Here is a 25,761-nt window from a genome sequence, read left to right as displayed (position 1 = left end):
TATTATAATATTATTATAGCAACTGACTAGAAAAGTATAAATTGTTAATACAATTGAAGCTATTCAAGAAGAAAATATTCATCAGGACAAATATACCACAGTATTAAATAAAAAATAAAAATTACATTTATTTAATTATTAATATATTATAATTTATTAAATATTTCTAAAAGTTTTGTTAAAATAGAGCCTGAAAGTATTGTAGGCACCTCCTGAAATATAGGTCTACGCATGTCTATGTCCGTTGTATGTATATCAAATATAATAGTAAATAGCACCTAAACATTTGATATAACTCTTCTTCAATCTTTATGAAGTTTAGATATTTTTTATATATTATTCTGTTTTCAGTTATTTTTCCTAAATAAGTTTTATAAAAAAAATACAATTTATGATTATTAAGTAAAAACGGTACCTAGTTTCTTGTCTCCATTTATATCCAACCGATTATTTTTACTACTGTTAATATGATGCCTTAAATTGTTCGTATAACTTTTGGTAATGATACAAATGTAATTTAAGTTTAATACAAGTATAAATAATAATTTTAAATTATTTTTATTTAGTCAAGACATGAGGTTGAAATTAACATCAAGTTATTGTTGTTAACTTTTTTTTTTTTAAACAATATCCCCTGTAACCTAATTTTTTTTTAAATTCAAAAATTGACTAATTTTGGCATTGTACAATTCAGGGGTAAATAAATTTTCCAGAAAAGTAAATAAACATACTCATAAATTGTTCTAAAAGAAAGAAAATACAATAATAATAATAATAATAATAATAATAATAATAATAATAATTAAAAAATAATAATGATAATAATTAATAATAATCAAAATATTTTGTACATATTTATGTTTCTATACACCTCTAATGAAAATTAAATTATATAATTACAAATCAATAAGCCTACATTATTAAACATTTACACTTATACAAACAATAGAATTTTCAATAATATATAATCAAAAAAATAGAATGTACATATTTAATGAACACTTTATTTAATAATAATCTATTGTTCCCGTATCAATGGGATTTATATATATTTTCATTTTTTCGCAGTGATTAACATCAGTCTGTTTTGCCCATTTTGGCTCGCAGTTTAGCGTGGACCTGTAGGAATTCCGGTTTATCCTCGTCTTTTTCTTTTACGTCATTTTTTTCCATTTGCTACAACAAAATAAAATATTATATAAGATGGGACAAATGATCATTATTGTTTTTTTTTAATTATATAATTTATAACAAAGTTGGATTTGTGTTAACGAAATTAATTATCTTTTTAGCAGTGGCGGATCTAACACCTGGGCAACCTAAACATGTCCCACCGGGTCCCGGCCTTGTGGGCCCTCTTGGCAAAAATAATAGGGTTAACACTAGATTTAATAAATAAATAAATAGGTATTAAAATAGTTGTGCTACAATAAACCATGTTATTAAAATTTATTATATAATATAGAATATCATGATATTATAGTAGTGAGCTAAAAATACTAAAACTGGTTAGTAGTAAAGTAGTTTTATAGCAACATTTAATTTTAAAAAACTAAAAAACTTTAAAAGTTTTTTGTCGAATTAAATCGATGACGAAAAAAAAATATTAACTATATTATTCGATACTGTACGTACTTTATGTGCATCTGGCTTATCTCTCAGAGGCCATTGTGAAAATATTGGAATTCTTGGTAATCATGGAATTTAATTAAATATTATTGATTTAATAATTAGACACAATTCAACTCTTAGCTCATATTTGAACTCATACAGTAAAATTAAATATTTAAGTAAAACGATTATGAATGAACTTTTTGAAACTAAATCTCTAATTATCAAGCAATGTAAAGAAGCTTAATTTTTTACGTTGTTGGAAGATTCAACAACTGATGTTGCTTATTTAAAACAAACGGGAATTATATTGAGATACATACAAATAGATCCAAAATTTAAACAAAATATTGTAATTAAAGAAAGTTTTATCGGAATTTATATCAAGAATAAAGGCAATGCTGAAAGTATTTGTAATTTTATGATAAAAATGCTTTTTAAAATCATTGGTTTAAACAAATTATTTATGGTTGGTCAAGGATTTGATGGTGCTAATGTTACGTCAGGAAAACATGGTTGATTACAAGCGAAACTGAATGAATTTTTAGAAGAAGAAATATATGCACCATACGTACACTGTGCAGCACACCAATTAAATCATGTACTGGTTCACGCTGCTGAAAATAATGCAAATGCATCTATAGCATTTTTTGGATATAATAAATTCAGAACACCAAGCGTCCAGGGAGGATATTTTATCATCACAATCATTAATAAATTTAATGGATTGGCAATTTTATTTAAACTTACTATGGTTAAATGATGGACTGAAAATTATAAATGCAGCACAAATATTGATATTGATATGTTTTTAGCTTCAAAATCTATAGAATGTGCTTAAAAAAAAACTAAAATTAATGCGATCCGAAAAATACTATATTGATTTAATAATTCGAGTCAAAAAAACTGGGAAAAATTGGGTTTACTTGACAAAGAATTTCCAGATACCCGTATTCGAAAGGTAAAGAGTATGGTCGGTGAAGTAGCAAGAAATATCGAACATTCTGTTTGTGAATAACATAGATTAGGTTGTTTTCAGGCTTGTGATAATATTATAAAAAAGTTGGAAATAAGAACTACAAATTTTACGTATCTTCATAAACGGTTTGATTTCCTTCAACCATATAAACTTAAAGATATTACTAATGATGAATTAGATTTACATACAAAAAATCTAATTTCCAAGTATAAATGTTTTTCAACTGATCTAAAACTTGATATAAGAACATTCATTGACTGTTATTTTATTGACAGCGTACCATGACTTTAATACCATGAGAATGACAAACATAATGTTTACACGTACTTGAAATTTATAACCGATTTGAAATTAGAAGATAACATAAAAGAAATGCAACTTCTATGTAGAATATTTCTTACGTTGCCTATTAGTATGCCATTACTGAGAGATCAATGAGTTCATTGAAAAAAAATTAAAGATTACCGTGGATCAACATTGAGTGAAAACCGTTTTAATGATTATGCAATGTTTTACATAGAAAGAGATACAGCAGAATTGATAGATTTACAATCTACCAACAAATTTTTTTCAGAAAAAAAAGCCAGAAAATGTTATATAAATGTATTAAACATATAAATAGGTATTTTATTTTTTATTTACGTTTTTCAATATTAATAATTTTCGATTTTTATACGAGTTGTAACATAAATTAAATTAAAAAAATTATTAATAACATTTTATAATTTAATTTTTGTAGGTATATGGATGATATTGTAAAAGAAAAATAATTTTTAGTTAATTTTAGACTTCGTGGTAATTTTATGTAGGATTCAATAGAATTTAAATAAAATTTGATTCATAATTTGAATGCATAACTAATTGTATTATATTTATTGGTATTCAATATTTAAGTTTTTAAAGTAATTGAAGCAATTTGTTTTATGAGTTAGAGCTTGAAGTATTATGTCAATAATTAATTTTTTTGGAGGGAAGGGGTAGAATACTTCTCTCGCCCAATCCTGTTTAACATTTTATATAAGATATTATAATTAAATGGAGGCATGGTCCCTAATTTTTAATGTCTGACCGGGTCATTTTTTTAGACCCGTCACTGCTTTTTAAGTTATGTTTTGAGTATTAACGAGTAACTTATATTTCGTAAGAAGAAATATCACCATATGTCAATAAACATTGGTTCAGCATAAAATTTCTTTTTAAAGTAAATGTTTTTAATTCGATAGTATTAACATATAAATCATACAATATACTTGTTAATATAAAATAATTTTTACACCCATTAATTAAATGTAATAATATAATATAATAGTTTTTGACCTAACCATTAGAGCTTATAAATTGTCATAAAATGGGAATATTTCATAATAATCTTTTAATGATTACAAAAAGATTTGTTTATTTGTTTATTACTGCAGATTGGTTACACAACTTTACGATTATTACAAAAGGCTATGATGTTACGCTTTAAGCCACAACAAACATTATGCGCGTTATATAACCACCATGATACTATGTGTTTACATTATATTCTCGTAAAAAATCTTGACCATCTTGAACAATTAAAATTGTACATCACAAGTTTAAGTATATTTTTATAACTTTTATAGCTGTATAATATAACACTGTTATATATAAAGATATTGCGGCAGTCTCTACTTTTTAGTGAATCCCGACACAAAGTGTGTAGTCCGAAACTGCAAGTGTGCATTACGGAATTCGAGATGTGTGTACCTACTTAAATACTAATAAATAAGACTATTATGAAGGTGTTTTTCGGGAAATGATAGCAGATGAGGACTTAAATATATCTATTATATTTTAAGTTATAAATCCCACATTAAAATAAATAATTTGTAAACAGTTTCAGATTTATACCAGACAAAAGTATATTTCCAGTTTAAAAAATAATATCAGATTGGTTTTTAGTTTAACTAATTATAATGTGCAATTCGATTAAAAAAAAAACTATTACTAAAAATTATAATCATATGGAAGGGGGTAGAGAGGAGCTTTGTATCATATCATTGTATATTAAAAAAATGTGTAGTACGAATTTTTATGAAAAATAGGGACTGTATTGCGGTTAAGCCTCGATGTTTACTGATGTATATCGAATTTCTCAAAGCAGTGCACGTGGTTCAAGTAATTACATATATAAAAGATTCATGCAATTTGGCATACCTATAACAGTTAAATATTATTTTAGTCTCCTCTCTTATTTTCTTCCTCTACAACTTTTTAATGGATCTATTTTACAGCGTTATTTGCCATACAACGATCGTCACTTTTTTTTGTATCGAAAAAATTGGAAAATCAAGCGGTTTACTATTTTCCCGATAAGGCGATAAAGCAACATGTCATCTTTTATACTTTTTTTCTCCCTCCCCCTCTCACTATCTCTCCCCTACTCCCTCCTTCTTTTCTATATTTCCATTTTTTCTTTGTTCAGCACCAATGAACACAAAAATGACATCGCTAATTTTCCATTGCCAACTTAAAAAACGTTCTTAATGTTTAGACTATAAAAAGTTCTATTCTAATTTATTATCGAGTTTTTAAAAGTCATTTTAATCTATTATCATAGCATAATATGTAACATTTAATATGCGTGCGCTGCTTAACATTTTAAGTGTTGAAATAAGATACTTATAAATAAAGAGGTATGTATAATAATAAAATTGATAGCAGTCCTGTTATCGAATTTATAACTGTCAATATTAATAATAAGATATAATATAATAAATTTAGTGAAATTACATAATGGTACAAGTTAAGTTATGTCTTAGTAAAATATTAAAATATATTATTTGTATTATATAATCGTAACTAAATATACTCAGAAACGTTTAATGAACTAAGTATGTAGGTTTTGCTACTTCATTTTAAATTTAAGTATGAATTATGGGATATGTTTACAGAGTTATGTATTATTAAACTATAGTTTTTATATAATTATTTATCATATCGTTTATGTATAATCTATGTGTTGAAATAATTATAAATTTTATACTTGGACATTTAAATAATATTATGTACATAGTAGTAGAACTTTAATACACAGAATTTTGTTTAGTAATAATATTAAAATACATATATTTTATAGATATATAAGTAGTTAATACCGTTTCAATTTTTTTAGCTCTTTCTTCGATAATCCGTTCAAACGGTGTACGACACGAGTTCTTTTGTTGTTCAATTTCTTTTTGAGTTTGTGTTCGCTTGTGTTTTTCCAATGCCTTTTGCAATTCTGATTTTTGACCCAAAACATTCTTCCCACTAAAATGAAAAGAAAAAATACCAATAAAAGTATAAGCTGCTATCAGTATTTAAATAGATTAGTACATTTTTTGGTTAAATAATAGTTCTCGATGAAGGTTTTGATGATCTGCAGAGGTCAGGCATGGGTTGACCGGCTTCCGTGGTAGGATTAGTCCATCCTGGTGCATATCTCTCGTGCAGTCAGTTGCCATTGTCATATCTAAATAATACAACATTGTTATGACCATTATTAATAAATAAAACAAAGCAAACTGTATTTAGATTTGATAGTATTACAACGTATTTAATTAACGTAATATGAAAAACTTTAATATTTAAAATATAGACATAACATACACAGAAATTATCTACATAGATATTCTACATAAATAATTTCGCTTAGAACTTATAAATTATGAGTAATAAATTATGTAGACATTTATAAAAAAAAAAAAAAATGTAGTAATAATAGCTAAAAAAACATACTAACAAAAATTGTTCACAATTTAATTTTTTAAAATGACTGAATTAAAGATAATCATGATAAAATATATACAAAAACACTATTTCTGATGAATATTAAAATTGTTATTTTATTTTTACATAGAAAAATATCGAAATACCATTCATATAAGATAACGTACTTATTTGTCAATAGTATTCTTTTTTAACAGAAAATATAAATTGGTAATTTATTGATTTTAATACATATTGAAGTTAAAGAAGAGCACATTTAGAAATCTTGAGGCAAAAATCATTAATAGTATTTTTAAATGATAGCAAATTAATATTTTAACCTAACTAAATGATAAGATGCATGACATTCTTTTAGTTATTTAGTACTATTTTTTCTACGAAAAATAAACCCATTGTATAACCTACAACAGATAATTTACTTCCGTGCACAATCTAAGCCCAAATCGTTGGTGCAATGATAATGTTTAATTGTTTAATTTCTATTAAAATTGATTTCTCTCAGCACAACAGCATTAATAATACCGAAAAGTTATTGATGATTACGAAGGATTGTGTCGCTGGTGTAATTGTATTTCATATATTTTTTTATTGTAGACAATTTATTATTTTAATATTCGACTTTTATTGACTATTTAATGACATAATTGTATTTCATATCTTTTTATATTGTAAAAAATGTATTATTTTACTATTTTACTATTTGTTACTGCAATCTTGTAATTATACTTTTAAAATAAATATTAAACATTTTGTGAACCAATGTGTGTCTGGACGCAATCGGGATACTTATATTTGGGATAAAATACGACTGTCTGGATTCGGGCCATACAGGTGTAATGACTTGTTATAATGTGAGTATTATGAATTATTTCAATTATTAAAAATTAAATATTAGGCGGAACATGGGTACAAGAGCCCCCACATTTTTAACTACACTTATTAAAACCCACTTGTCATTTGAAATGCTTGTTCCTTTTTAATTTAAATTTTTTAAATATATTATAAATTATGAAAATGATGAAAATCTTTTAAAACGGCTGACAGTAGCATATGATCCTTTGTCTAAACTAACTTTGCAATACTCTTCAGGTAAAATTGACATGTTTCGTAGTTGAACAATACGAAAATACAATGAATACTCATTATTAAAAAAAAAAATTCCTATAACTTAATGATGTATTTAAGTTTATTTATTTGTTTATTTTGTATTTATTTATTTTATTGTTTATTTGGGCAATGCCCATTTCCACCAAATGAGATATTGACCACCTTTTTACCAAAACAATTATATACTACGCTTAAATAAAAATCTATAGGCATTATCTAATATATACAACATATGTTGAAAACTGTTAAATTTTATTTAAAAAAAATGGTTAGATATAAATATGTGAAAAAAATGATATATTATAGTATACGATACCTTAGTTATGTAAATTGTAACTATAAATAAAATTAGTTGATATTTGTTAACTGATCCAATAAAAAATTTAAAGTTATTTAGTACTAGTGTTTTGTTTCCACGTTTACTTTCGATAACTTAAGCTATCATAGAATTATAAATTTTAAAATTTACGTTTTATTTTAACACACATACAATTGTAATGCACAATTTGAACTGCCATATTTTCATTTGTTCATAAAGTATTTGATTATTTACATATTATCATGGTTAATTGACATAAAAGTACATATATAAGTACGATTACGGTTTAACACACAATGAAATACAATAAATGTACAATATACATTGATTATACTATGTGTATATTTAAATATATTTTACATCAATGCTAAAAACTCATAAAAAGTATAGGTATTCTATCTCATTTGGTGGAAACGGGTATTGGTTGAAAAGGGAAAGGTCTAATTTTGGTGGAAACGTGTTACGCTCGTTTATTTATATTTTATTACATAAATTAATAATAATTTATGTAATTATCAAGTAGCAATATTGCAAAATTATAATAAAAAATATAATGTTAAAAATTATCCCATGATAATCAATATTTAATATATTATAATAGGTATAGAAATAATTTTTTTAGATAATGTTCAAAAATGCATAAATTATAACCGTTGATTTAAAAAATGTAATTAGTCAATTAATATTTTCATTGAAAATATTATCAAATTCATAAGAAAAAAATATTATTTTTATAAACCCAAAGCATGTTTTTTCTAGACAAATAATAATAGTATATTTCAATATATCGAATATAGAATATAGATTATATATACCTATAGAAAGGTTTAAACCTATAAAAGGTTAAAAATTTATAACAATTATTATAAAATAGTACAAACACAGTTCATAGCTAACGAAAATAAAAAAATTAAATATAATTTGGATTATTGTTTATCAAGAGTCCGTGAGACATGAACTTTATAAATTAAATCATAGATCATGTGAACAAAACGTTGGATTAATAAAAATGCTTTAAAGATTATGTATGCTTAGATACTGATAAATCTATAATATTCAATACAATTATAAATAATAAATTCATATACATAAAAAAAAATTTTTTTTTGTAACGTTTAATGTTATTTATTTAAAAATATACCAGCGCGATATGCACCGTATACTTTTTAATATTTTTTATAACTTATTATGTAATATTATAGACTAGTGATGGGTAACTCAAAGTTACTAGAGGGACAAATTTTAGAAAATTAAAATCTAGCGGGCTAGAGCATAGACAAAAATAAAGGTCATTCAAAATATGAATTTTAATTAGCATTTATATACACGGAAATAATAAATTCAACACACACGCAACTAAAGAAAATAGAAAACGGGAATTGCAAATATAATTATATTGTAGGTATTTTTTTTTTTTATTATTATTAAATTACTATTGTAGAGAGATATTAATATAACGGTTGACATCATATTTATGTTTACATATTTATACATATTTATTATTATTATAATTTATTTAAATTTGGATTATGTTCAATAAACCATTAGCTTGAACGTTTTTATAAAATCATTAATAAATTATAAACTAGATGAAATAAAACAAATTAATTCTATATACTTCTTTATTGATAGCGACATTTAAATTCGATCTTCAATAATAAACAGTATAATTAGGACGTACATACAAATTGATTAACTTCTTCATGTTGAGTATAGAAACGTTACATTTTTTGTCAATTTATTGCATATTCAGAAATAAAAAGTTAGTGATTTTTTTATTTGTAACAAGGAATTTTTAAGAAGTTTTATTATAATTCTGTATTATATCATCATTGTATACACTAAATAAATGAAAATTAGAAACCGTTAGTTTTTTATTTTATTTTCAACTTGAACATTGCTAAAGGGATTAAAAGTTCTAAGTTATAATAATAATAATAATAATAATAATAATAATAAAATAATTAAATTATGCATAGTTATAAGTTAATAATACTTAACATATTTTAAATTATAAGTAAATAGTTAAATAAGCAAAACAAGTCAGTAAAATGTTTTTTTTTTTTTTGTAAAATATACGAGTATAGTCATAATTCATTATTATTTAAATAACTATTTTTATGATTTTATAATGTTTACATATTTAAAAAATTACGTATTAACTACATCCATTACGTAAATCTAGCAATTAAGTAATTATAAACATACTTAAAAAAGTACCTACTAATAAATAATAATATACAATATTACAACCAAGTTTACCAACTTACTACTTACATGATACCAATAACCAATAATGTTTTCAAAAGATATTTTTATATTATTTTTTGATAATAATTTAACATATTTTCTCTTTTTAACCATTATGGCTTAAGTGGCACAAACACATTTAAATCGTTCTGAAGATATTTTATGAACCATAACTATATGACACCTTTTATCGTGCACTACTTGTTGCTATTTGGTTGGTATATGGAAGTATGACATATTGAGACTTGATAGCCGTGTGTTTTTTTATAATGCACTATACGTTAAAATGAAAGAGAGTTCTTACCTTCAATTTACACATGTATACTAAAATATTTCCGGTTCATGATATATATGATAGTACATATTTGAATTTTTTACAGACAGAAAGCAATACAAAAAACGATGAAATAATAACGGTTTTAAAACATGCGACCGCTCCTTAGACCCCTCTCAAATAAATAATTTTATAATACTTGAGTAGAAACCTTAATTAGGCATGTATAAATATTTGTAGTAACACTAGTCATCGTACATAACAGTAATGAATAATCAATTCTTATTATTTATAGATTTAATTTTAATTTATACTGTCAATTTTCATAGAAATTTCTTTTAAAATTCAACATAACTGTATTATTTCATGAGACAATAAAGAAATTAATTGTACACTACAGTTTGATTTGATTGAGTTCAAGAGTTAAGATGACATTTAAATTACCTACAGTGTTAAGAAATTTATAAAAAAAGTTCATTCTAATATAATATGACTAAATAAAAATATAAATATTAATATATATATATATATTATATACTAATATAATATCTACAATAAATGGTAATACCTATACATCTTATTAAATTTTACTAATCGATTTTTTTTAAGCAAGTGAACAACAACGTACAAAAAAAAATTTCAATTATTTCCACAAAATTATAAATAAGTTTATCGCAATAAGTAGAGACTAATTAGTAAAACAATAATTCAGTAAAATGTTTATTTTTTTAAAATAAACCATCATATTTAATATTATAGATATAAATAATATTTTTATACTTGTACTCTTTCAACGTTTTTACAATGTTCACATGTTTAAAGAATTACGCGTTAAACATATCCATTAAGTTAATCTAGCAATTAAGTAATTATAAACATACATAAAAGTACCTAAAAATCAGAGGTGGATTTAGGAAGAAGGGAATCACGAGATGATCGCCTCCCCTTAAGTTTTTAAACTGCTCAAATTACAGTCAAGTCTTTATAGTAGTTTATATTTCACTCATAAATATTCCTATTAGCTCTCTCTAAATTAAATTTTAGATCCGCCCCTATTAATAAATAATAATATAAATATTACAACCGAGCTTGTCAACTAACTGCCTACATGATACCAATAACCAATAACCAATAACCAATAACGGGTCTTAGAATACGTCAAAGTTAAAAATATAAAAATAATAGTTCTAGTCAATTATGATGCATTATTATCGATTATTACGTTGATATATTTTAATTGAAAACAACACACATACGATTTGTTTTGCATATGGTTGTTTTTAAATCACTACTTAAAATTAGGTAAGTAAACGAGTATAATTACTGGTATGAAATGTGAAACCATAGAAAAATATATATATTATCTAAAAAAAAATGTAATTCGTTCTACCCTGACATACCTTGTCAAAATAAATCAAAGATAACCAAGTGTTATATCTAGTTCAGTTTTTATGGTTCATTCTATTTATTTCTCACTAGCGAGAATTCTGATGGAAAATGTGCACGATAATGCGCAAGCATGTAAAAAGTAATGGATTAAGTTATAGAAAGAAAATTTTGTTTATTGATATATATGCATTTCTGAAAATAAATAAAATCAATTCTATAACCGACACATCCCCTGGCCTTGAAATAACCTAAGAGTCGTCGTTGAGCTTAAGGTCAAAAAACCCGTTCTTTTTAAACCCAATTAATAACGTATCAATCACGGTTTTCTCACGAATACCTAATACCTCATCAACCTAATAAATTCTAACAACATTCGTCTCGGTCATTGTTTCAAACGTGTGTAATTGTGTACGTGCGATTCTCACGTGTTGATCATATTAAATTTGCGATGGCTCTACGATAATATGCGCACACAGCGGTTGCGGTTGTGACCAGCAGAAGCGGTATCTTTTATATAAAAACAACGTTCGATGGCGTTGATGCGCAGCCGGACGACACACAAGTCGGTCACGATCGTCCGAGTGACCTACAATACGCCGTCCGAGTGTCAAAGATAAACTTGTTTACATTATACAGTGTATTATTTTATTATTCGGCGTGTCTATTATTATCACGCGTATCCGTATGTGTGTGTAAAAAAAAATATGATTCCATAATGGAGGCAACAAGAATAAATCGGTATAACAAATGCACGGTGTTTTCATACATTTACGATTTACCAATGAATTATATACAGAGAAAATGGAAACTAAATCGATTGACATACTATAATGAACCATAATATTATAGTATTGTTAATGAATAAAACGACTCTAATGGTGTTAGTGAGTAAAAGGCACGAGAAACTCGTAAGTAACCCTGGTAAATGAAAAAATAAATGCATGTGCATTATAATTTTTTGCACAGCAACCCGGTTGTACACACACTACGTAGATGGCACGTGGAAAGTCTTACGCGTTGTATCACGATAGTTCTGAACCAATCACATAGCACAATATTTAAACTTTGTCTTAAAATGTTTTGATAAAATGATAGTTGAGATTTTCTATAAGGAATTTTTCTACGGCATTCGACAAATATTATCTATGTTTTTGTTCGAAAATAATAAATATTTCATAATTACGTGTTATTAATTTAATATAGAACACTTATCAATTTTTATATTAACAATAGAGATTTACAGTTATTATAATTCATATATTATAAATCTTAAAAATTAAAATGATTTGTCATCTATATTTTGTTTAAAATATTGTGAACAGAAAGAACGATGGAAAAAAAATTAGGAAAATAATTATATAAAAAAATAAAAAGTAATATGATATAAATAATATATGTCTTATTATTATAGTGTTATTAATTATTTATAATAAATATTTGCTAAAGCTGTATTACATATTAATATTTATTATTTTATTTATTAATATATTTATTATATTTACTATTATATACCTGAAATGATTAGAACATATCCATGTATGTACTTATATATAAGTAAATATAATACGTGCATTTAAATATACAATATACATTTTTAAGCTATATACGTTTCTAACCATGTAATTTAATGAACTAACCATTATATAGTAGGAAGTAGTTAATCGTTAGTAGTTAATACATAGCAATTTAAATATAAGTTTGATAATTTCTGCTATTAAAATAACAGAATCAAATACTTAAATAATTAAATACTTATCGATAAAAATATTATCCGGTAAACACACATTTTTATTCATAGTAGTTTCCGATCATCAAATATAATTATTTATTATATCATAATCGAAATTTGAAATGTAACATTAAATGTACTTTGCGTTCTTTGAATAATAAAAGAAAAAATATTTTCAATATAAAATTTGGTAATTCTTTATAATTATTATTACTGTAATTAATAATAAAAATATTTATTTATTGAAATACATTTCTCAACTTACTATATAATATATTATTAAATATATTCCTTTATTCTACATCTCATTAAAATTCAATTTTTTTATTTATTTACTAATTATTTAAGGTTTAATTTAATTATTTATTAAGGTTATTAAAAGTTATGTGAGTAATGTCATGTTATACACATGAGTACTTTATACTATTATATTTCTAATGTACTGATCGATCAAGTGATGTGATAATTTGAACTCGTCGTGAGTTCTACCCGACGTCAACATTTAGAAATATTTAATTTTATTTGCATCAAATTCTATAAAAATTGACAATTATCATTTTTTAACTACACAAAATTTTATCAAATTTGGTTAAATTTTGAAAAATTCACAACGAAACCAGATATGATTTCTAAATCCTTATTACTCATAGATAAATTCTATTTATGTATTATAATATATTTAAATTACTAAATCACTATACGTTAGGCGTGTGATCTACGGAGACTTTTAACCACTTCTCGCAATGCATTATAAATACCATACAGTCTAAGACACTAAATAGGTATCGATAAACCATTCATTAATGATTTGACTTTACTAGTCAATAGCAATTTATTAGATACTGAACTAGAATACATAGTTAGTTACATTCATAATTCAAACTAAAATTGATATTTCTTATAATTTAATAGTGTAATCAAATGATATGTATAAATAATAATAATCACTTCTTTAAAATCATATTCAACAAAAGTATCAAAAAAATATGACATAAATCACTTATTATTTTAATATTTTATTTCATCTTACCGTTTAATTTACTGAGTTGATGTTTTTGCCCATCGAGGCCCTTGTTATCAGTCTGAAAAATACAAATAAAATAAAATAATTTAAGAACTATGTATGCGATTATGAATAAAATGATGTATACCCTAGTTGTGTTAAATTTGTTCTATTAGTTAAAATAAACAGCAATATTTCAAGTTAATGTTTGAGTAGTAACCATATATATTTAATTAATAAGATGATCTGATATCGTAAGTAATTTAGTTTTATTTGTATTCACTTAAGAAATGTATGCCTTTTCGAGACGTGCAAATGTGTAATCTATAGTAAAACTATAGTCATACATTGGTCATACATTTATACAATTTGACAAATGAAAATAGTTAATAATTATTAATTAATTAATATATAATTGGACTTGGATGTAATATATTACCAATTAAAATTAAAATAAATTAGATTTATATAAAATATAATATACTAATTATAGTTTAGTGTATTTGTGGTTATAAATTATTCGTTGATGACAAAATAAAACAAGTTTAATAACAGTTTGATTTACTACTATAGTCTTTACAATAAATTAATCTTGTAAATTTTTATATACATGTAATATATGTTATATTATATTCATGTATACATAAGTAATTTACAAACTATGCATTTTTATAAAATATGGATCAGTCCTGTACCTATAATGTCGACGGTAAAATACACGATTTCAACAGTGGCACTGCACGTAAAAAACACGCAATGAAAAACGTTTCTAGCATTAATAGATACTTAAAAAACAAAGTATTAATAACAATTTTATATCAATCGTATACAAAATAATATCTTATATAAATGATATATTACAACAAAATTGTTTACATATAAAAATAGAAATTTAATGATTTCTTTAAATAAGACTGAACTATAAATTGTATAATGTAAATATAAATTGTTTAAAATAAATACATAATATAAAATAACAAAAATTTTCAACAAAATTATTATTTTTATTTAGATATTTATTTTTCGTACTTTGTCTATAATAAACTTGATGACAATTATAAACTAAAATTCTTATTAAGTTTACTATGCTGGCTAATACTTTCAACATTGTAGGTGTAGAGATTTTTTTAAATTTTAAATTATTATTTTGAATAAATAAATAATTATAATATATGAAACAAATTACTGAAAATACAATATCATTTTTGTTTTATAATTCTTGGTAATAATATCAATACCAAGACTACAATAGCTAATTAATCATTTCGATATCTGCCAAATTTACATGAATAAAAGTTACGATATAAGTATTCTTACCATATAGTACGAAACTATCATTTAATTTCTTATCTTAGATTTATAATGTATAATAATTCATTTTTCTAGCCTTAAAAATTTAGTATTTAGTATATTATTTTGCTGGAAGTACGGTTTTTTAAAAGTATTTTTAATGGTAAACGTATTAAAATATAGAAAAATATAGTAGGATAATTTCTTTATTTTGTGTAATCATTGATTAAATATATATATATATAATCAATGGTATAATATTTACATATTTTTAAAATAAAATTGAACTTAAAATGAAATTATAATATTTAAAATAAATATTTTCTACATTAAGAAAAATATATTTAACTAATTTTAAGTATATAATATAATAATATTAATACATCATTATATTTTTAGGTGTACCGTTAATGTAACTTAAGTGATAGTTATTATTTATTAACAAATTATAAAAGAAAATATAAATTTAAAAATTTGAAAGTTAGTAGTTGAAATGTTATTTGATTGTACCGGTCAATCCACTTTTTACGTTAAACGTTATACCAGTAAGAGGAAGCGATTGAATAATAAAAAACGAATTAAGTAGTGGGGTCCATATTTACATGCAGCATTTTTAACACTTAATATTGTCTAAAACCCGTTTCATAACAGATTGAAAGTTTTTTTTGTGTCGTTTGATCCAAACAAAATCACATATGATGAAGGGTAAAAAATCATAATATCCGTTGCCCGTAGTGATAGTTTAGTAACAAAAGTAACAGTAATGCAGAAGGGGATAAAAACAGGATATTATAATTATTATACACTCATACCATATATAAATAAATAAATTATGCGAATTACTATTCACGAAGATTAGATAATAAATATGCAATACAATCTTCTTAAATTATTTATTATTAAAATGTTTTCAAGCGACACTTGTTTTTCCTGCACGTTACGTACAAGAAACATTACATAACCTGAATAATTTACAAATGGTTTAAAAATTACAAGAGTAATTGTTGCAATATTCAATAGTGTTTAATAATGTTTAAAATATGTTAACTAAATTCATATTATTAACAATATGATACAATTTTAAAACGTTATACATTAAAACTATATTTAAATCAATTATATTAATCTATTGATGATAATATTTAAATCCAACTATAAATTTTGAAAAAAATTATTGGAATAGTAATTATGTTAAAATTTCATTATTTTCCAATACTTTTACTTTTCGTAATGTACCATAATAATTATTTATTATAATAGGATAAATTCTATTAAAATGTACAAAAAAACCTTAAATAAATTGAAATCCTATGAATAATTGTATAACCCTTTAATTTTTTAAGGAAATAAACACAACGTTAAATGAATAGAACAATAAAATATTGAAAGCAAATAATATACACTTTAATCCATTAACAATACTTTTATCGGTCAAAAACTTACCATTGCTGTTGGTATTGAGTGGAAAACCAAAAATAAAGTTATCAATACAAAAAAACCAAGTTACAAACAAAACAAATTAAATAAATATCCAATGTTATTGTTCAAAATCATAGCATTTAAATTTGTCAACATTGATATATAGTATCGAATCGGAATGCATATTAGTACGACCATGCGGGAATATGGGGGAATATACCATTGGAGAATAAAATATAGATAAGTACCTACCATAAATACATCCTGAAATGCGTTTCTCATAATTATTATGCAATTTTAAAGGTTTTCAAGGTCGTCCGTGCACTATCGAGTCACACCCACATGTTTTCAACATAAATGAATATTACTCGAATCGTACAAAAACAAACAAGCTTCTATTGACATTTAATAGCTAATTTTTCTTGCATATAAATTTCAACGAGGTGGATTTATAAGTTATAATACGATTTACCGGTACGACATTAACACTTACGTGGTTGAAGTGTAAAATAATCTGTTACGATTTACAGCTGTCAGTAGAAAAAAAAATAAAATATGTATATACAATAGGTAACTTGAGTGGCCGTAATTGATAATTATTGTCGAACAATTAAAAAAAGGTTATCGCTGTATAATTTACTGAATAATAATTACAAAATCGTCTCGTATGGTAAAGCTGCAAAGGGCACAGAACTGCGTCGGCAATAATTTAGTGTTGTGAAATGACCGAATTTTCTAAAAGGTCGAAAGCGAAAAGGTTGCGGTGTAATAGGAAATAATTTTATAAATGAGTCATTATTAAAATTAAACGAAAACGCATAGATATGACGCACGCCTCTCAAGAATGATAAAGTTTGTGGATAGATAATAAGCTTGATGACATAATGATCGAGACACATACAATTTAGCACGAACTTTACGTATACAATCTCCAACAAGATAATATTTAAAAAATTCCGGAAACCAGACATGGTTCTAGTTTAAAACAACATTGTTTTTGAATTGTTGGACCCTAATGATAATGAAATATTGAAAACATGGGCAACAAAACACTCGCACGTACGTGATACGAGTGGTTTCCATTTAATGATCATTAATACGGAATTTAGATTGAAAATAAATGTAATTTCAACTTCGATGTTTATTCCTTCTATGCTCTATTGGTCATACCAAATACGGGTTTTCCGTATAGTTCAGATGTTTTCTGGTTTTTGTTTAAGTTCAGACACCGACAAGGTTAAACGGACGGTAAAGATATTGTTTTAGCGATAACGATGTTTTGCCATTACAAAAAACTATGATCAGCCGAACAGGTATTTAACAATATTAATAGGATTAATACCGTTTATACCGACTGACGTGCGTAATATTTTTCAATACGACCGAGCCAAATACATTATGCACCGTCGAATGGACCAAGAACACCGTTACGTATTATGCTATTATAATTCTATATCGTATTATTATTTACTGTAAACCATAGACGTGTATACTTACGAGAATCTATAGCGATTACACCTGCGCCCCGATCGTGGCGAGCGTCGTCGAAGAATTTAATTGTTTCGAAAAAAAAAAATGTTCCCAAGAGTGGAAAACCGGTTTACACGGCGCTTTTGTTCGTAAAAGTAAAAATCCACTGGGTACTATGCGTCGTTAGGGTTTAAACTTCAATCGGTTGTTTCGGGCGGGCAACGCTTGTCAAGGGTCGGCGAAGAACGCCGCGGAAACATTAACCTGGAGAAATTATTCTGTTCTGGATCGCGATCGCACAGCTATTCGTACATTCGGAGAGAAATGATGACGAGCTCGAATGGCGAACGTAAAGCGCACACGGAACCTGAACGATCACTGTGCCATCTGCCGTTCGTTTGCAGGAAACTGTGTGATATTCGTGCGGTGGCGGCGGGTTGCGCACAGTCGGCTGGGCGGTGGGAGAACTGTCGGTGGGGGCGACCTTGAAAGGGTCGGCGGCGCCCAGGAAACCACCCACCCCCGAGACCAACGGATTCCACCGATATCTTATACGTTATGTGTGTCATCCCTTTTTTTTTGCCGAGTTCCCACGCAGTTATAATATATATATATATAAAACGCACGTCGGACGTGAACAATTTTGAACAAATGATTTAATGATTAAACACAATAACTAAGTTCGAGAGATAAGTCTACTTTTGACGTTTTTAACGTAAACAATTAGTGTGCACATGACTTCGTATATTTTCGAATAAGTTAATTTTTGTTCGGATGATGTGTGCATAACACATGCACGAGAATCGAGTATTTATTTAATCATATGCTTTTAAATGAAACACGATCTCTTGATGTTTATCATGTGTTGGGTTCCCAGCAAGGATATTTATACGTATATAGGAGAGGGCATCTAGGCCATGGCCCCATAGTCAATTTTCAGGTGAAAAAATTTTAGATTTTCGAGTACTGTTTTCAACTCTTATACATCATAAATAATCATGAATCATGATTCATGATTTAAAGCCTAAAAAAAAATATTATTATCTAACGACTAAGTTCTGGTTCGTAATTTTATAATAAATAGCTGATAAAGTGATAATGAATTATACCGAGCTAGTGGTAATATGCTATTTTTAGAAAATTATTTGTTCATAAAAAAATAAGGCATAGTGAAAACAATTCCTATAAACGCCACTGATTCATAGGTTTTGGATAATGCTGAATACTAAAAGGTTCAGGCAAAAGTTATTTTTTCGGAACATTTAATAAATTACCGAAATCATAACCCTGGGAGACAAAAAATAGTTATGTAATATTTGTTATTTACAAAATTACATTTCTTGATATATTTTCATATTTTTACTTGATATTACTTAGTTACTTAGTTGAAAACTTGTAGGCTTCCAATACATTTTATTCATTTTAGGTTATTTGTCTGGTAAATATTTATGCAAATCTGCAATGTATGAAATTTAAAATATTTGTTTATAATTATAAATTATAGATAATGGTGTTAACAATAGTGTTTCGTTACATTTTAATATTAACACGAGTAAATTTAATTGATGATACTAAGATCCTTCAACTAATTATTAAAATAATAAAACATGCCTGTTACCTGATGGTAGATACTCAAAAAAGAATGTATTGGGTAATCGTTTGATTCAGAATATAAAATAATGTCAATATGTTATTATAAAATGACCAATCAGTTAATAATTATTTTTTATCCTAGCGTATATATTTGTACATTTTATTTTACCAAAGTATGTCCAGCAGAAACAAAGGATCCCTCAAGATGTATGTGAGTATTAAGAGTAGTAATTGTAATAAACAATAATCATGAACTACCTTTAAAATACTTTTTGGAATATTAGTTTTAATATAAATAATTTAAAAATTTAAGTTAAGTTGGACTGTTAGAGTTGAAGACATAGGGATTCCATAAAACAAACTATTTCCTAAAAGTTCTGTGGTCGTAAAAGTTTGAGAATCGCTATTTTAAAAATTATTTTATTTTTAATTATACATTTTTAAAAGCAACATAGCTTTTATTTTTTCATTTTTCATTTTTTTTTTCCATGTTTAGTGTTCATTACTTTTAGTAATTTTTTGACATTTTTATTCATTTTTACCGATCTCACACTTGTTCACTAGTTATCGTTTCTTGTCGACCATTATGCTGATAACTTAAGACTTGTCCGATTTAATCTCGCCGATTACATTCATAGTTGTGCTGTGGTAAATATTATTATACCTACATTTTATTGTTTTTTCCTAATATTCGATTAGTTTCTGATTGTATCCGTCGATTATAGTCATCGCGTCGTTATAGTGATTAATATCTATTATATCTAAATTTTATTATTTTTTTCGTAATATTTTCGAAATGGTGAAAATTAAAACATCAGTTAGCGCTCGTCTGAGTATCCAATCACTTCAGTGGACGTGGAGACAAGTTTTCCAAGTATAAGATAATCGTCGTTCATTTACTTTTGATAACATCAAATACGCTCTAATTATACAATGCAATGATTTTGATTTTTGAATTATAAGTAAGCTTTGATAAATCTATAGTAAATCGGAAGTTGATGACTTAAAATACATTATATAAAAAAAAAAAAAAATGCAAAATAAAAATTAATTATTCGGATTCACATGCTAATGAAACTTATTTGTGACTAGGAGAGCATCGTTTAAAAAGTTCCAAAAAAAAAATGTAAAATGGAACTTCCAAGCCCTAATAATAAACATACATCTATACACTTATATTATGTAATTGTATATTACGAGCCAACTTTTTTTTTATAGGTAGGTATTGAATACTTTTGTTTTGCCGCCTCCCCATTATTCCAACTAATTTACGTTTCTGCCTTCTTTCCCCATTATTTTTAAACTAAATTTATTCACATATGGTTTAACAAGTATAAGCTATTAATATTATTCTAGTGTTGATTATTATATTTACAACTAAACATTAAAATAATACCATCTTAATTTGCGTAGTAAATATAGATATTTTAAAATTAATTATTGAACAAATCAGTAAAAAAATGCTTTTGTAGTTCTAAAGTAAACATTAGTCATGTTATTAATTTCACATTAGAAATCGAATTATCATTAGTGGTCATATTTCAGTATACTTTTATGATTGATAAGTGAAAATATAAATTTACTAATGCTAGAAAATAATTTAAGCCATGTTTATTTGAAATAATGCAATTTGTTAAATGTAGTAACATATTTCATCGCGTTCTTTATCTTAATCAGGGCAGCAACTAATCTAATAATGATATCCTAGTAGTTAAAGGGTTTCAATTTAGTTTCAATGTAATTATTTATAATTTAATTTAAGCTATGTAATAGTATTCAATAGAATACTGAAATTTCTATTTTAAATTTTAAAATTGTAGTCACAAACGCATACTAAACAGAAATCATCATTAAAAAATGTCAATGGATAACCAGTGATTAAATTTTAAGATAATAAAATTCTATTCGCAAGAAAGACTAATATTATAAACATGCGGTCGTAAAAAAAGAAATGTTTACATATATATTAACACAAATTTATCTTAACCAATTTCATTGTTTATTTAATAAAGTGGAACACTGGTTTAGATAGTATAAGTTGATATTTATATGTAAACAAAATATAACTACTGACATTTCCTGTTAGATAAAATTAATTATCGTTACCATTTCTTGTTATGTTGGACATGAAAATACTGGAATAAATATTTACATACAAATCTTAAAAAACGGTTAATATGAACATAAATGACGAACAGATTAATGAAAACCATTTTTCTAAGATTTTTTTATAATGTTATAAATGTATTGTTCCAATATCAAGGTCTATAATGTAAGAAATTAACTGTTTTAAAAATTATTTCAATGAGTGTTTGATATAATAAGAGTAATTTAGAAGTATTTCGTATTTGTATAACTTATGACTAAGTCTACTATACAAAGTATTAAATAATTCATCATGAACCTCAAATGTATTCGAAAGTAATTAATTTGGTTCCTAAAGTAAATTATAACCAAATCCACAATCGATTACCTCCATAAAGGCCTATAAAAATTAAATATGCTACAGAGCACACGGCTTATTAAATTATAGTCAGCGACTACCAATATTAATGGACAAAATAAAAAATGAATATTAAAAAAAAATTCTAAAATATTAATGTCATGTCACAACTATCTTAGATTGTTAGATAATATTTGGTGTACATTATTATGTTTATCTTCTAATGAACTGTAATAGAATAGGTACGTTTAATTGATGGTTTTCTATGTATCCACAAAAAAAAAATTGAAAAATGTGTATACAATTTTTTTTTTTTTTTGTTAAATGTTTACATGCGTATTAAACTATTAAATATACTTGGCCAAATTGATACTTTGAGTTTGACATGCCTATTATGTAGGTTAAGACGGTTGTTGTCTGTTCACTTAGCCAATTTAAACCTACCTAAAAACGATTGTCGAAATATTACTAGATTCACAAGAGCAGATTAGGAATTTAGTTTTGACAAAATATTTCAGTTGTTAAATAATAAATTTAAACTATAGTTTGGTGCGTCCAAAAAAACACCACCAAGATTTAAAAACTAGGTGTGTCATAAATTAAATGACATAATTTGAATATAAAAACTGATATAACATGAGTTATATGCAGATCTGCGTTTAACGGGGGGGAGGGGCAGGGAGGGGGCAATTGCCTCGGGGGCTAATTTTATGATGTTTGATAAGGCACCAAATTTCTGAGGATCAACAAAAAATAGAAAATACATAATTATAATTTTTCTTATATGATTGTATGTCATCACTTTCAATATTAAATATAGAAGATGATCTTTTAAAACAGACTGATTGGTCAGAAATTATCCATCAGTTTGCGACCATCAAATCAAGGAAAAAAATTAAAAATATTTATTTTGTCAAAGTAATAGGTCACGTTTGCAGTTTCTTTTCAGTCTGCGTGGAGGTTGGTCAAGGATAAGATTTGTAGACATTTTTTGAATTAATGGGGTAATATTCATTGGTAGTTCTATGTAGTAGGATTTATAATGGCGTTTTGAAAGTTTTGAAAGTAAATTTACCGTTTCAATCTGTAAGTCGTTATGTAAAGCTTGATTTGTTATATACCAGGAAGCACCAATGATGGTACCAAGTGTTATAGTTTGAAATGACTGAGTAAGGCAAATGTTTGAAGGTTTGGCTGGTCCCCAAATTTGGATGCCATATAGAATTGTACAGTAAAATAGAGTAAAATATTTAAAAAAAATGTATTTTTATTAATTTAAAACAAATATTTATAATTTTTTAGGTAATTTTTTTAAGAACGTTTTTTTTGTAATTTTTATGTCATATTTGCATCTTTTTTAGGTAATTTAATAATGTTTTTAAGGTCAATCCAGATTTAGGAAATTACTCAATTTTTAAATTTAAAAAAATTAGATCTTCTATTATCCTTATAAACATTAAGTTACGTCTTTGACCTTTTTCACTCAAAATCATTTTTCGAGATCGATGGTTATTGGTTACTGGTAAAAATACCAACACAGCAATCAGGGACCAGAACCGTAACCGAAAAGAACCGGTACTAGAACCGGTTAATCTTTAAAATTTAGGAACCGTAACTGAAACCAGAACCTTTATTTCCAAAAATGAAAAACCGTAACCGTAACCTTAATTACAGAAAGGTTAATTTAGGTCAGTTGTTTAGACTAGTAAAACTATTGTAATGACTATTTGTTTGTTCATTTGTTGGTTCAGAAAAATTAAAGTCAAATCTTTTTATGTTTTTATTATTTTGTGTTATAAACTGTAATAGTGTAATGCATATAATAAGTAAATTTGTATTATTATTATTTTTGTATGTTTATTAATATATTACAATTTACAATAAGTATATCATCTATCTTGTCAATTAAATATTAAATATAACTAATGTTTATAAAAAATTTGTAGCAACAACAGTAGCCAGTATTAACTTTGATTCCTAATTAAAATAAAATTTTAAATTAAAGATATTTATTTCATCAAATCATAATATTTTACAATATTATAAAATATTTTACAAATTCTTAATATGAGTTGGAATAAAATAAATTAACCTAACTCATAGAAGTATAATAGGCTGATATAAATTATATATTTAATACATTTATAATTATTTTTTTTTAACTATACATAATACCTTCTATTTTCATGAAATGAAACAAGTAAACAAGAATAAATAATTTCATATTATTTTTTAATAAATCTCTAATAATCAGAATTAACCGAAATTAACCGGTTCAAGAACACTTAGTATTTTAAAAAACCGAGACATGAACCCTTAAAAAATTAATTGAACAACCAAGACCGAAACCAGAACCGAAAAAACCTATAGGTTCCAGTCTATGACAGAAATACCACTCTCAGATTTATTTAAGTCTTATAACTTTAAAAAATATTTACTTCCGTGTACGGTTATGAGCTAAATCTAATTTGAAGACCCTGATCCTTGAAGTCTCATCCTCATTATGTTTGTCGCTTCATGCCCATAATCCGTTAAAAATTAAAATATATTGTTATTTTTATCATTCTATGCCCATTATTGGAAATTCGGGGACACGGTAAAAGTGTACTGCATACGAAATGCTTACCTTAGATGGTGTGAGAAAGGTACCACTCAGACTGGTGACGGGTGCTCGACCAGCTTCCATCAGACATCCGTCCGACTTGGAGTCGACACACGCAGACGCCGGAGCGGCACGGTGTTCCGTGGTCGTGGACACTTCTCCCGCGGCACGTTCATCTCCGTCGACGTGGCTCTTCTGCAGGTCCGGCACGGACGCGGTCTTCTCGAGCTGTTGTTGTTGAATGACGGCACGATACGCATTCGGAGACGACGGTGTTGACCTGGCCACCACAGCGGGCGGCACGAGCCCGTCCAGAGCGGCCAACCGGTCACACATCGCGCGCGTAACCGGCACCAATGGCCAATGAGTCACAGGGACAGCAGCGGCCGCTACTGCGATGACGGCGATGATCCCTGCGCGCGCCACGGCAGCGGTGGTGACGACGGTTCGTTCGACTTCAACAGTGTGACCATCGCCCGGCCCTTGATCCCGTTGTATCGCAATCACGGTACATCGTAACGCACAATGGGGTATACCCGCCGTACCAC

The 25,761-nt window shown here is 26.1% G+C and overlaps 1 protein-coding gene across 1 annotated transcript; it reads right to left on the bottom strand.

The window, feature by feature from the left end:
* Positions 1-989: 989 nt before the first annotated feature.
* Positions 990-25,649, bottom strand: LOC112686806. The gene is made up of 5 exons (XM_025559250.1): positions 25,238-25,649; positions 14,424-14,475; positions 5,933-6,068; positions 5,713-5,866; positions 990-1,176 (listed from the first exon to the last, which is right to left on the bottom strand). Exons 1-5 carry the CDS (start codon positions 25,547-25,549, stop codon positions 1,078-1,080), a joined length of 753 nt encoding a protein of 250 aa, XP_025415035.1. The 5' UTR covers positions 25,550-25,649; the 3' UTR covers positions 990-1,077.
* Between the last annotated feature and the right edge of the window lie 112 nt (positions 25,650-25,761).

The sequence above is a fragment of the Sipha flava genome, unplaced genomic scaffold (assembly GCF_003268045.1).
Source record: "Sipha flava isolate LNK unplaced genomic scaffold, YSA_version1 324_pilon_pilon, whole genome shotgun sequence".
Classification (NCBI taxonomy): domain Eukaryota; kingdom Metazoa; phylum Arthropoda; class Insecta; order Hemiptera; family Aphididae; genus Sipha; species Sipha flava.
This window is presented reverse-complemented; position numbering and strand designations above follow the sequence as displayed.

Bases quoted from the DNA above. Each gene is read 5' to 3' on its own strand.
- LOC112686806 (XM_025559250.1), bottom strand. From the start codon at position 25,549: ATGTGTGACCGGTTGGCCGCTCTGGACGGGCTCGTGCCGCCCGCTGTG. The intron at 14,476-25,237 runs GTAAGCATTTCG...TGTATTTTTCAG, and splicing joins CCTTTCTCACACCATCTAAG to ACTGATAACAAGGGCCTCGA. The intron at 1,177-5,712 runs GTATTAACTACT...ATTTTGTTGTAG, and splicing joins GAGCTAAAAAAATTGAAACG to CAAATGGAAAAAAATGACGT.